At 35.7% G+C, this 15,486-nt stretch overlaps 1 protein-coding gene across 1 annotated transcript in view; it reads left to right on the plus strand.

The window, feature by feature from the left end:
* Positions 1-10,500: 10,500 nt before the first annotated feature.
* Positions 10,501-15,486, plus strand: part of LOC139123886 (uncharacterized) — a 31,428-nt gene continuing 26,442 nt past the window's right edge. Inside the window, exons 1-3 of the mRNA XM_070690037.1 lie at positions 10,501-10,525; positions 11,405-11,518; positions 13,009-13,122. Coding sequence (XP_070546138.1) covers positions 10,501-10,525; positions 11,405-11,518; positions 13,009-13,122 — 253 coding nt within the window. The remainder of the gene's footprint in view (positions 10,526-11,404; positions 11,519-13,008; positions 13,123-15,486) is intronic.

Below are 15,486 nucleotides of genomic sequence, written 5' to 3' on the forward strand. Positions count from 1 at the left end.
GGAAGAAATTGGCTCATTGATTGAACTCACATAATAACAAGGAAAAGTAATGAAACGATAGATGCAATATACATTCAAATCGAATAATGTTTAGAAGGAAATCAAGAATAAAGAACTGTCAATGATAAGCCACAGATTGCAAATAAGACAGCTTCTGAGCCTTGCAGTGATTTTGATAACATATTGAAGTGTTTTGCCTGATGGCACGCTTGCAGAGCTAACATCCAATCTTAAGGCAGATTTAGCAAAGATTGATAAGTGAATTGAAATGCAGTATGAGGAGTTTGATACCCCTCTTGTATGACTGTAGTGGCGCATTGGCTTATTCTTTCTGCCCTTTCAGACTGTAGATAACATAATTGTGGGGAGTTCTTCAAAGATATGAATAAGCAACGTTATCATTTCACCAAACTCTGTATGGATGTGTTCGCAACAGTGGTGTTCAATAATGTCATTATAACAATTTGGAAATTTCTTCTGATACGCTGCAAGGAAAACCAGATTTCTCCAATACATCTACAAGTACATCTAAAAAAGTGAGCGTTCAAGAGTTCTAGGTGTAGTTTACATTAAAAATGGACAGATTCTATATCTGGCAAGAAAAGGAAACATAACTCATTCATTTTTGTTTGCGAGCTAAAGATACACACCAGATCGGGAAAAATATGTTTTCAGTTCTGTCGGATAAAAAGTCGTCAGAATTTTCTTGGTCCGCAGCTGCAGTTAATATATCAACAATTTTTCCAATCTGTTCCTTTTTCTGAAGAGAGATTTTCATTTTTTATTTTTATTTTTTTAAATATTTTTTTGGAAAGAATTACACAAAAACAATACAACACAAAAAGACAGAACAACAAGCGACGTCAGTAAAGATTATCATAAAATATTAGAAAAGAAAAAAAGACTAATTACAACTCACAATGCAAAAGTGCGGCCTATTTTGTTTCACATTGATTTACAGTTTTTCTATATTTTGCAAGTTTACATTAAAGAGAGCGGACTTCTCCACTCCTATCGATGAATAAACGAAAATTCAGAGGATGAGAATTAAATCTAGCTTTATAAATGAAGTATTTTCCCAATAAAAGTAAATGATTCAAAAGAAAAGATTCTTTTGAATTTTCAAAGTCTGCGCCAAGAACTACTATTTGGAAATCCAAATGCAGAGTTTGCGTCGATTTGTTTGACCAGAATATCTCAAATTCCTTCCAAAATTTATTAACTTTTGTACACTCCCAGAGTAAGCGCTCCAATGTTTCGAAGAGATATTTTTATAGTTTTTCAATATTTTTTTCAATCCTGGTTAAGTTAGCGTGTCCTGCCTCTAAACTTTGCAACTTTGGCAAGAAAAAAATATTTTTTCAACTGTACTCCCTTGAAGCTATTGTACTTTTTCACATCGTGCGCACCACGACCATGTAGCAACGTAATTACGAATTCGAAACTGCCTGCTGCTTGCTGTATGAAACTTACTGGAACTGGTGTTACACAATATATCATGGAAATTTGGGAAACCAGCGACACAGAATGTCATGAGAATGACACTAAAACGATCACTCTATACTACTTATAAAGCAAATTGAAATCACTTCTGTTTGTATTCATTGCCCAAACCATTTGAATTGAAGCGCCATCAACTATTTATTGTTGTATGAATGAAAGTATTTCAGTCACATTTTAGTTTAGATATAATACTGCTCAGTTTGATTTGTAAATATATAATCTTAAGCCCATGAATAATCTGGTATGAGAGAAGCTCATCGCATCTGGCAGAACTTTATACAAATGGATATCACATAGTTATCTTTAATAATAATAATAATAATAATTTATTGTCATATATATACGCTATTGCACATACAATGAAATACATCTTGGTTTTGCGAAAACAAAAGGACAGACAGTGAGATAAAAAAACAGGAATAAAAGAGCAATACACAAAATAAAAGAAACAGAATTAAAAATAAACATGTTAGAATAAAAGCGCCGACTTCAGAAGTACAAGTGTAGGAACTATGAGAGACGAGATGTGTGAGCTCTCACAGTACTCGATTTACATTCATTTAACATGCAAATTGCTCTAGGGTAAAAACTGTTTAGGGACCGATTAGAACTTGACTTGATTGAACGGTAACGTTCACCAGAAGCATAAGTTGAAACAAATTGTGTGCAGGGTGGTACTGATCATTGACAATGGAGACAGACTTTTTGAGAACACGGTCCTCGTAAAGACTGTCTAGCGATGGAAGATTACAACCAATAATTTTACTGGCGGTACTGACGATCCGGTTGAGTCGTTTCCGTTCATTCATTGTGATATTGCCATACCAGACAGTGATTGCGAATGTCAAGACACTCTCAATCACTCCGCGATAGAACCTAATCAACAAGTTCTGACTAACACGAAAACTCTTCAACCTCCGCAGAAAGAATAAGCGTTGCTGGCTTTTCTTAACTATGAAATCAGTATTGGTTTCCCATTTCAAGTCAGCAGATAAGTAGACACAAGAAATTTGAAAAATTGAACTATTTCCACTTCGGTACCATTTATAGTAAGAGGCGTAATTTCTGATGGATTTTTACGAAAGTCCACTATTATTTCCTTTGTTTTCTTGACATTCAGTTCCAAGTTGTTATTGGAACACCATTTAACTGTATCGTCCACTTGTTTCCTATATAATGATTCATCAGATTCAATAAAACCGCCAAGGGTGGTGTCATCGGCGAATTTTACTATGAAATTGTTTTCCTCAGAACTCACAGCACAATCATGTGTAAACAAAGAATAGAGTATCGGTGACAGGTTACAACCCTGGGGTGTACCGGTGTTTAGAACGATAGAGTTTGAAAAGTTACTGCCAATTTTCACGATTTGGGAGCGATTCAACAAGAAATCGAGAATCCATTTACAAATTGAGGGATTGAAATTCAAGTTGGTGAGCTTATCATATAATTTAAAAGAAAATTATTCTAATGGTCATCATATAGGATTTATGCACATGAGGAATCGCTCAAAATTAGGTAAAATATATTTGGCAATGTTAGTAAAAACTTCCAATCTCTCTTTACGATATTGTAAAACATTTCAAGTTTCAATTATTACATTTAATACAGTGTAGGCATTTCCTATAAAATCTTTTAAAATTAGCCCTTTGTACAAGACTTTGAATATACCTTTCTTGGACCTTTAAGTATTTAAGGTGAAGAAATAATTCATATTCCAATTAGAAAAAGGAAGTGACATGGTTGACTTATTGGACAAATGCAAATAATAATTTTTTTTATCGCTGTAAGATATATTGAAAACATTCCCTGAACTAAAAACAAAAAATGATGTTACATAGTCATTACAATGTCAGCTTATCTCTTAAATCACTTTCGTAAATAGATTATCAGCACCAGGTTTGTATACCATCTATGACACATTTAGCATTTGGGTAAATTAGCTGTCTTATGCACAACTTCATTAAATGCACTTTTCGCGATCCCTGGGATCGCCTTTGTTCTAGTCTGTAAGAGAATGATTGAGGTGTAATAGCCTTTTGTTTTCCATTGAAATTGTAATCTGGTGGGTACATTTTCTGATGAGAAAATCTGGTGCCAACACAGACCTTTAAACTTGCGATATGTAACTTTCATGACCCTACTAAAATTTAGTTCTACTGATCTCCGTTGTTTTTTAACATTATATATAGTCATTTATACTATAGGTCAAAACAGGGAAAAGTAAGTGGTAGTGGGGGCGCATTGCCGTTATGTAAAATGAGGAGTCTTAAATGATTTTATGCATTGCCTACAAACACAAAAAGTACATTAAATAATCAAATTGCTTAATGAAATATCAATTTGCTGAATATATTTTTAAGAAATATATAACAGCAACTATTTTGTTCCCTTTTCTAAGTTTTATATTTATTCAAATTATGCACTGTCTCCCCTCTTAATAGTCATTTTGTTTGTCATTCTCCACATTCAATACAGAGTGGAAACAAAAACTACTTGTTGTGTAGATTAAATATAATTTTTAAGTGAAGTGCAGTGGCAGCTATACTTGATTTAGGCAAATTAGAATATTTCTCGGGCGATAAAATGTGTTCAAAAATATTGCCTGGACAAAAATTAAGATAAATGCATACATTACTTGAACATGATGTCGCATTTTTCTCAATTCAATATGCATATTTCTTTTATCAGTGAATGTATGGCTCCAATAATCCGTTTATAGCTATACATATTAGGTAATGTTCTACCTCTTAGATTGTATTGGACTTTTAGTATGTCATTCTAGGACCTCTCTAAAATACACAAAGAAAAATTAAATTCTATTGCTGTCAGAAGTAGCTTATATAGTTACTAATTAGGGACATACAAAGAAAAGCGAAGTGTTGTGGCGGCCATATTGGATTTATGCAAATGAAGAATATTTCTATGACGACAAAGTATTTAATTAACCTTGCCTGAATCAAACACAAGGCAAATAAGCCCAAAATCAGCATATATCATGTTTAGCCTCGTACAATCTAGAAATTTAAACAATGCCTAATTTGCATATATGTAAAAAGATTTTGGTTATTAACTAGGTGCTGATAGAATGTTGCTACTAAAAATATTCGGCTAAACATGATTAGACTAGATTGTACTCGGCTTTTAGTATGTTATTCTAGGACTTGTCTAAAATACAATGTAAAAAAATTATTCTATTGCTGTAAGTAGCAGCTTAAAAATAGTTATTAATTCGAGAAAAACGTGAGGAAAAGTGAAGTTTTGTGGCGGCGATATTGGATTTATGCAAATGAGGAATATTTCTATGACGACAAAATATTTTCAACAACATTGCCTAGACCAAAAAGGAGGCAAATAAGCCAAAAAACCTGTATCAAAATCATGTTTAGCCACATATTTTAAGTAGAAACCATCTATCAGCGACAATTTTATACCCATGAGCCCCCTTTACATTTATGCAAATTAGGCACTGTTGCACCCCTGAGATTTTATTATACTTTTAGTATGTTATTTCTAGGACCTTTCCAAAATGCATGGTGAAGAAAAAATTTCTGTTGCAATTAGTCGTAGGTTGACCCCTTTTTTGGCGTAGATTGATTGGACTATAACAAGAATGCTTAATAATATGCTTAGATATTTCCGAATTTAAAATCAATAACAACAATATCAAAAGTACCTGATCAGAATAGTTTAAATGCAAAATAATTAATTATAATACTTCGACTTCCTGTTCTTAATTGTCTTATTGCCACGCAAATTCCTTGCCGGTATTTTTAGTCCCCGCGGACGAAGTCCGGCGGGGACTTATAGATTGGGTCCCGTCTGTGCGTCCGTCCGTCGTCCGTCCGTCCGTCCGTCCGTCATCAACAGTTTCTCAGACACTGCTGAACCAATTTCGTTCAAACTTGGCACAAAGGCATAGCACTATGACCTACAGATGCACGTCGATTTATTTTGTGATACGATCGAATTTGGCCGCGAGGCGGCCATTTTGTTGCGATTTTTCATGTCTTTGGACCATAACTCAGACATCCTTGAGCAGATTCTGTTCAAACTTGGCACAAAGGCATAACACTATGGCTTTCATATCCTTGTCAAATAATTTTGCGATATGATCCAATATGGGCGCGAGGCGGCCATTTTGTTGCGATTTTTCATGTCTTTGGACCATAACTCAGACATCCTTGAACAGATTCTGTTCAAACTTGGCACAAAGGCATAACACTATGGCCTACATGTGCATGTTAAATTAGTTTGCGATACGATCCAATATGGGCGTGAGGCGGCCATTTTGTTTGCGATTTTTCGTGTCTTTGAACCATAACTCAAACATCCTCGAACCGATTCTGTTCAAACTTGGCACAAAGGCATAACACTATGGCCTACATATGCATGTCAAATTATATTGCGATAAAATCCAGTATGGGCGTGAGGCGGCCATTTTGTTGCGATTTTTCATGTCTTTGGCCTAGAACTCAGACATCCTTGAACCGATTCGGTTCAAATTTGGCACAAAAGCAAAACAGTATGCCCTTCATATGAACACCAATTTATTTCGTGAAATGATCCAATATGGCTGACAGGTGGCCATTTTTTTGCGATTTTTTCATGTCTTTGAACCGTAACTCAAACATCCTTGAACCGATTTTGTTCAAACTTGGTACAAAGGCAAAGCACGTACTATGGCATGCATAGGCATGTATCAATTAACCTTGCGATTGGATCCAATATGGCTGCAGAACTGCCATTTTGTTGGAATTTTGCACGTCTTTGAAGCGTAATTCAAAGGTCATTACACCCATTTTGTCCAAAGTTGGCACAAGATCAAGCACTATGGCATACATGTCAATTTACTTCGTGACATGTTCCAATATGGCTGCCAGATTGTAATTTTTTTCCAATATATCTGCCCGATGGTCATTTTTGGATTTTTTCATGTCTTTGAGGCTTAATCATATGCAAATATTCCTTAACCAATGTTGTTGAGACTTGGTACAAAGATAAAGTACTATGGCATACATATGCATGTCTACTAATTTTGTGCTATGATCATATGGTCAATAGACAGCCATTTGATTTCAATTTTGGTGTATATGTCTTTGAAACATAAACATAGGTCACTGTCCCTCGATAGACTGATTTTGTTCAAACGTGATACGAATTCGAAGATAAAATACTATGGCTGCATTCTTGTGCACATTAATTTGCTCATTATATGATTCGAAATGGCTGATGGCTGATTGCAACAACATACCCAATCCCATAGCATTTCGAAAATTCCACCAAACCATGTGTATAGTATGTGCCGTCATGACACTAGAGGCAGTGAGGGCATCGTTATGTGTGATGTAATCAAAGTTCCTTCAGTGGTCATTACCGGCAGAGATGAGTCATTTATTGAACGTTCCTCAGATTACTTTATTATGCAAGTCACAGGCCTGATGCACCCGTTGCATCAATGTCATTCCACAGCAACCTAGACCACAGCTACCTAGACACCGAAGATTATAACAAAATGGACAAGCGGGGACTGTGTCATCAACGATGACTTGTAACAATTCAAGTCCGGCTTTTCAACTTTCCAACAAATTCAAGCCTATGTTTGTCTTGCAGTTTTCTTAAATCTCAAATTGTTTGAGGTGAGATGAATTCACCGAGAGTCATTTTAAAACCTCTCTCTCTCTCTCTCTCTCTCTCTCTCTCTCTCTCTCTCTCACACACACACATACATACACACACGTTACATAACTAAAAAACCCTTCCATCGATACATTCATACGTATGTACGTACGTACGCACGCACGCACGCACGTACGTACGTATGTAGGTATGTATGCAACGTGTGTGTATGAGAGATCCATCTATAAATCCACCCATCCATCCATCCATCCATCCATCCAACCTTCCATTAATTGATTGATTGAATGATTGATGTCGGTTCATTTAACAGACCCTAAAGATATGCAAAGAAGTGAAGCAAACTCTGAAGACGTACATGAAGGAGGTAAGAGTCTAAATAATTCACTGACAAAGGATTTTGTATATGCTTAATATATATATATATATATATATATATATATATATATATATATATATAATATGTATAAGTATAAGTATACAATATAAGTATAAGTATACAAAGTATATATGTATACAGAGTGTCCTGGTTTTAAAATACAGTTGTCGATGCGGAAAGCAGATCGTTATAAATTATAACGGAATGGGTATGTTACTTCAGTTTTATGCATCCTGCTATTATTGGACAGAATTGAAAAGATTCCTAGCATTACACTCTTATTTATATATTTGGGACGTCCCATTCTATTTGTAAGTAGTGTTAAAATTCGATTAATGATATTTTTCGGTGGCGACATTTTAAACCAACTTTAAGCGTTTGTTTAATAACGTAGATTTGTCAACATTGGTAATGTGTAGCTTTCCTGATATAAAAAAAGAATACATCGCTTGCTAATGTTAGAGTAACTCGATGCTTTGTCAATAATTGACCACGAGATGTCAATGACTTGGTTTTTCTTCTTTTAAAGACCAGACAAACTTTGAGAGCTCTGTGCAAGGCCGATACTTATTACTACCGAATAATTGCCATGCGATTAGCGAAGCGCGTATTGAAGGTTTTATCGGTGAGGCCGATGTAAACCTTCTCCGTGCTGCCCCGTTGATACCTTGGATATAAACCACACCTTTGACTTGAAAGTAAGCCATTAAGAGGCATGTAGAATTGGCCCAGCAATTACAATCAACTGGTCGATCTTTAAGCTGGTCTCCGGAGATTACCCTCTTATTATGCAATTTGGTTATACTAGCAAAATTCTTCATAGACCTGTAACTCGTTTTAATTGTGTTCCTTTTGAAGATCTTGTGAAGTTAAGACCCCTGTCGAAAGTGTTTTTCAACAAGTTGAAGACTTTCTTGCCGATATAGTTTCCACGTTCTTCCTTACGGGGCGGGGGGGGGGGGGGTGTTGAACCACGTGATGTTACGTTTCCTGTATTGTTTCTCCTCGCTGACTGGTTGGTCTTGAAATATTCAATTTGTTCGGTGTATCCATTCCCTTGTCTTCAGCGCCGTATTGTAGTGACCTTTGTATTTATTAAAGATGTTCTTATCACTGGGTATTGTTGAGATGCGTTTTGTTTATTGCGTCAGGGATGTGTTTAATTTTAGTTGGGGGTGACTAGACTGTTTGTGGACAGACATTGTTTGGTCGTTTGGTTTACGATACCGATAGAAGTTGCCGTCATTCAGATTAAATGTCAAATCCAAGAGGTTAGCTATTTGCTGGTTTGCAAGATGCATGAAATTTAAGTAACAGACATTATTACATTGTACTTGAAGTAATTCGTGCTATCATTTATAACGCTCTGGTTTCCACATCGAGCATTGTGATTTACCAGAGCGTTATAAATAAAAGCATAAATTACTTCAAGTTCAATGTAATAATAATATTTGTTACTTATGTTTAATGCATCCAGCAACCTTCAGACAGACAAAGATTGCAGGATGCATTTAAGTAAAATAACATACATTGTCACATTGTACTAGCAGTAACTTGTGTTTATATATATATATATATATATATATATATATATATATATATATATATATATATATATATATATATATATATATATATCTGTGTGTGTGTGTCGAATACGAATATTAAAATATACGGTACGTGGCCTACTTTTGTTGCGTCTCTAACCTTTGGAGTTTCGTCGTGCAGTAAGTTTAGGTATCTTAGACATGGAGTCTAATTCGGAGTATAATAACTTAAGGTGTTATCGTACGCTTTTTGACCTTGACCCAAAAACATCTTTACGTCAACAAGGGCTAAAAGAAGAGATGATTTTAAATACTTCTTGACATTCAGTACTTCATGAAGTTAATAGTGGTGAGTCCAAAACTTGTGAATTTAAGTGACATCGTGCTGCTGACCTACATTTTATTACGCGTGCACTGTGCTGCGCGGATTGAAATTTTGTTCTGTGCAGTAAGCGGACGTGCTAAACGAGTTTTGCAGTCTTTTCGCAATCGCTCAGTGCAATCCCGGGAGTGAAGTAAGCAACAGACATTCTAAAAATGCTTCAATTATGACTATTTTTCCTTATAAAATTTGACTAAAAAGGTATATAATAATAGGGTTATTCACAAAATACCAGGATTTATGTCCTCCTAATCAGTACGCTTTGGTATTGTCCTCGACGTTGCACGTCTAGGACAATTCTTCCACGGCACGATGTATTCGGACATAAATCTTGGTATTTTCCGAGACAATCAATATTTTTAGGCTTATTAAGGTGGGTTCCTATTGCAAAGGCATACATTATTATCCACCTGCATCTCTAACCTTTGGAGTTTCGTCGTACAGTAACTTTGGGTATCATAGGACACGGAGGCCAATGTGGAGTACAATTGAGGTGTTATCTGACGCAATTTGACCTTGACCCAAAAACATTTTAACGTCAACACGGGGTAAAAGGGGAGATAATTTTAGATACTTCTTAACATACAGAACCTCACGAAGTTAATAGTGGTGAGTCCGAAACCTGTGAATTTAAGTGACATTGTACTGCTGACCTACAATTTTTAACGCATGCACTGCGCTGCGCGGCGCGGATTTCGTTCTGTACACTTAGCGGACGTGCTGAATGCGTTTACAGTCTTTTCGTTATCGCTCCGTGCAGTCCCGGAAGTGCAATAAGCAACTTTTTTCCTGGTAAAATTGGACCTAAAAAGGTCTCTCATAAGGTTATTCACATTAAATACCAGGATTTATGTCCACGTACACCGTACACTTTGCTATTGTCCTCGACGTTTTACTTCTATGACAATACTTCCTCGGCACAATGTACTCGGACATAAATCTCGGTATTTTGTTTATAACCATATATTAAAAACTTCACTTGGTATTACGTCATATTTCCGCACTGATTTTCTTAATCCTATCTAGACATTGAAAGCATAAGAAGTGAAAGAATGCCGGTGGATTTTACTAAGGGAGGTAAGAAGGCGGTAAAAATGAGAGTCCAAATTAATTTCCAGCTACTGCTTGCATGCCTATGTGTGTTTTTCGAAAATATATTCGCGTCGTCGTCCAAATACTTACGTACTTGACTTGAATCACACATAATAATTTGTCATTCAATTTAGACGAATACTATTATAGTGATTTGTTTCTAGTAGAGTAACAATCACTGGCAACAGAACAATTTTGAATAGGAGCTTTGCTGTTGGTGCTATTACGACGCGCTTTCAATTGGTTAAGAAACTTGATGCAGACGTCATGATCATTATTTCTATGTCAAAATCCTGCATAGAGTTTACTGATGTGAAACAGCACTGGACTAATCTCAGGGGAATTAGTTCATGAAGGTAAGATGGCGATAATAATGGATGGTTAGGTAAATTCATGAACAAAAAGCGTGTTAATAATGATAAATGAAAATATTAAACCATATTTTGGGTCAATATCATAAGTGTATATGTCGCACTCCTATTTAGGGGAATTACGATTTGAGACACCAGTCTGGATCGTTATGCTTTCAGTAACTGAAGCTGACACACCAAGATGTAGATTGTAACATAACTTTGTACTTTATTACAAGATGGCGACCGTGTCGTTCACCGTCAAAGGTCCGATCTCAAGTCCTCTGTTCTAAGTTCTCTACAAAGTTGAATACATCTCAAGACTTATATAATTATAAAAGTTATCACGTGGAAATTTTCCCGCCAGTGATGGCATTTTCTACGGAGGAAATAAGCTGTTAGTTCTTGCTAAGAAATTTCATGGCTACGAGCGTGACTGCCATTTAGCTACTTCTTCACATTGCAAAACGAATAGAACGATTTCAACTATGTCTACATTGTCATTTACTTTAAGCTGAGAAGGAAAATCTTGAATTAACAACTAACGGAGATATTCGTCTAGTCAAGACCATTGGTCAACCTGACGCAAAGTCGGGAAGGAATTCTGTGAAAGGCGAATCAGACTCTGGTGAGTGATTCCTCTCTTGTGTTTCAGCAGATCTGTCTTTGACATAATCAACACGGTAAACATTTTTTCATAATAAAATGTCAACATTTTAATAACAGTTTTCGGAATACAAACAGTGAATGAGGGGTCTGCATGGAACTATAGTTTATAAGTAAGCGTATGAACTCTGAATTTCAGAAGTTAGAGTAGGTGCTATCGAAAACGTAGTCACCCTATCTATGGAAGAAAGGGGTCTTCCGTTGTCGAGAACAGATTCAGCATACTGCAGGTAAACGAGTCATCAGTCATATCTCTCTGTTAATCAAGTCAAATCTAAAGTACATCATTGTCATCAGTCGATCGCCAAAGTCACTTATAAACAATGTCAATACAAACGGCGTGTTTCTGAATTTCCATCGCTTCTTAAAAGCTTCGTAACTTAATAGAATATCTTCTTGCCAATGGTTTTAACCTTAACTACGATGACAATAATGAAACAGGTTATTTCGAGCTTTGTGGTTTACTGTTTACTCCTTAGTCAATTTAATGCAAGTTTCATGGCATTGCAAAATAATATTGCACTCAAGGGAAAGGTTTGCCCTTTTCGACGTATTCACGGCATTATCTGTCCGGCTCTATCATAAAGGGACAGTCTTTTTACAAAATTGGCTTTTCAGGAGCTTACACTAAAATAAGGATAGGCGATTCTTTCAGCGCTCATTGTAGCTTTTGGTCAATGTTTTTTAAAACTCTTCGTCCAAAACTAAAAGACGTAATTTTCGTTAGCTGAATATTTATCATTTCAAGGCCAAATTTACCACCAGTTTATACAAGGAACCGTTCAATCTTTCAGAGGGTCAAAATCTGAGGTTACTTTGACGTAGGACTCCAAGAAGGGGAAAATATTTTCATTTGCCATTGCGGTTTGCTACATTTCAAAAAATGTTATATCTGAAAAAGACAATCATTTAAATTATTTCCACACCTACGTATTAGAGACTCTGCAATACCAAACATAAATAACACCATCGGAACTAATTTTGAATAATTTGATGGTGAAGTCATGTCGATTTAATCTGCAAATATAAGCTTATCTCCTTTTTTTACATTAAACACAAATGCGTAAGTGTAAATACATACAAAGTTGCTTGTTATCAATACATTGTTATCACTTTTAATTTGGAATTTTGGAGGTCAAACGACCTGTACAAGAGAGACAAATTTCACGTAATGTATGTTAGAATCATCAAAGTTTGCATACGTGGTCCCATGGATCATCAATGTAGCTCAAGTGGTAAGCTGAAGGGAATGCAGAGTCTGTGAAAAACTGTACAAATTACCTCTCTACTCAGCAGTGATTTGCTAGGTTCAAATATCTACGGAGGAAATGTCTTGTGAGTTCTTGCTTAAAAATTTTATGGCTACGAGCGTGACAGCAATTTAGCTACTTCTTCACTTTGCAAAACTAATAGAACGATTTCAACTTTGTCTTCATTGTCATTTACTTTAAGCTGAGAAGGAAAATCTTGAATTAACAACTGACGGAGATATTCATCTAGTCAAGACCATTGGTCAACCTGACGCAAAATCGGGAAGGAATTCTGTGAAAGGTGAATCAGACTCTGGTGAGCGATGTTTTTGTTTGACCAGATCTATCTTTTATATCAGTAACACAGTTAATATTTCTTCAAAATAAAACTTCTAGAGTTAAAAAACAAGTTTCGGAATACAAACAATGAAAGAGAGGTTTCCATGGAAGTGTACTTTATAAGCAGGCGTATGAACTCTGAATTTCGGGAATAAGAGTAGGTGTTATAAAAAATATAATATACCCTATCTATGAAAGTTAGGGGTCCCGAGTTGTCGAGAACAGATTCAGTATACTGCAGGTAAACAAATCATCAGTCATATCTCTCTGGGAATCCAGTCAAATCTAAAGTATATCTTTGTCATCAGTCGATCGCCGAAGTCACTTATAAACAATGTCAATAAAACCAACGTCTTTCTGATTCTCATCGCTTCTAAATAGCTTCGTTACTTTATGGAATGATCTTACTGCCAATCGTTTTATCTTACGACGATGACAACAATGAACTAGATTTTCTCGAGCTTTCTGGTTTACTGTTTACTCCGTAGTCAATCTAATGAAAGTTTAATTGAATTGCAAAATCATTATGCACTCAAGGGAAAGTTTTGCTCCTTGGGACATATAGCCACATGTGGTTCAAGCAGAATCTGCCTGGCTCTATAATATATGGACACTCCTATTCCTAAAATGGCTTATCAGGGGCTTACACCAAATTAGGATCGACGATTCTTACACCGTGTATCATCGCCTTTAGTCAATGTTGTTTGAACGTTCTACGTCCATCATTACAAGACGGAATTTTTCGGAAGCTGAATATTAACCATTTTAAGGCAAAATTGACCGTCAGTTGATACAACGGAGCCTTCAATCTTACGGAGGATCAAAATCTTAGGGGTCATGCATCTTCATGTACGACGCCTAGAAGCGGATCATACTTGTATTTGCTTTTAAGGTTTGCTAGATTGAAAAATTGTCATAGCTGAAAAAAACAATCATTAGAATTATGTCAACACCTTAGTATTATAGACTAGGCATTGCCAAACATCATAATAAGGAAACATAGTTCATCATACCACGCAACAGTCATCGTGAAATGCGGAGTCAATGCTTTGTTAAATAAAACTGGTCAGAACGTAGACTCTTGATTATTTCAATATATAGGCAGAGGTGTGCCGAAATTAACTTCTGTATTTCAGGCGTTGAGTGAAAATGTACAATGGTGAGCACACACATCGTGAGGCGCTTTGACAGACAGAAGAGCGGCTAAATTCATAAATTCGACAAATTTTCGACAGATGAAATTTCACATTTTACACTTTGTTGCTTGCTGGAGCCGGGTTTTGTTTACAAATTCAACTTTAATTTCGAAAGCTCATTACTAACGGACATGCCTCGTTCATATCATTTTTCTTTCGATACATTATTTTATTTAATTAAGGGCGTGGTTATGATTGAAGTATAATGATGAAAATGTTAACTTTCAGACGGCGCTGCAGGAACACTCGTCTTTGTTGGGATAAGTTTGTCAGTACTAGTTGGTATATTATTAATACTATCAATGATAAAGCAACGGTGCAAGAAATCCAGAAAACAAAGGACAGAACTTGAGCAGAGTACCAGAGCAGACGACACTCATTCTGCATCTGAAGGAAGTGACATTGAATATCCAAACTGGTTTGGAACTTCTCAAATTTCTTAGCTGGATAATTAGCATTCTGTCTTGAACGACAGAAAAAAATTGTGATTTTACATAAATCCAAAATGTGCAGTCCACTAAACCAACAAACAAACAGAAACAAAAAGAACACAAACACAAAAAAACAAGTAAACAAATATCACAAAAGGAGATGAAAGTTGAGAAGCGACACACAGACTTTTAGTAAACATTTAGGTAATCAATGTAAGTCAGTAAAGTGTCTTTGTATATTAAAAAAAAATACAAATTTAGGAAATATCGGTGCTTGTGTATTTTAACTTTTTGCCCGCACATTGACATGAGTGTTATTTACACACGTTAAATGTTAAACGAAGAGAAGTATGCAGATAATTTGTCTCTTGGATCCTGTTTATGATGCATTTCACATAGTTGTGTAACATGTGTAATTATTGTTGCCTTTAATTTTAAGGCAGCGTATGCTAACATTTTCCAATTCTTACCATTCGAGTAGGCGATCATTATTCACAGGGCTCGTTATATAAACTGAGTACACTAACATGTTTTGGTGACTTAATGCGTATGTACACAGGACTATGTACAGTTTCCGAATTACAGCAATTGATAGGTTTGATGAAAATCGGTAATTCATTGTAAATTAAGTGTTTATTTGCAGTGGTAAAAGTGAAAACTTGTATCTGTAAATTTTCTGCATTTACTTGGAATATAAATTAATGTGGTATTTTA

This window comes from Ptychodera flava (assembly GCF_041260155.1).
Source record: "Ptychodera flava strain L36383 chromosome 23 unlocalized genomic scaffold, AS_Pfla_20210202 Scaffold_23__1_contigs__length_28996876_pilon, whole genome shotgun sequence".
NCBI lineage: Eukaryota > Metazoa > Hemichordata > Enteropneusta > Ptychoderidae > Ptychodera > Ptychodera flava.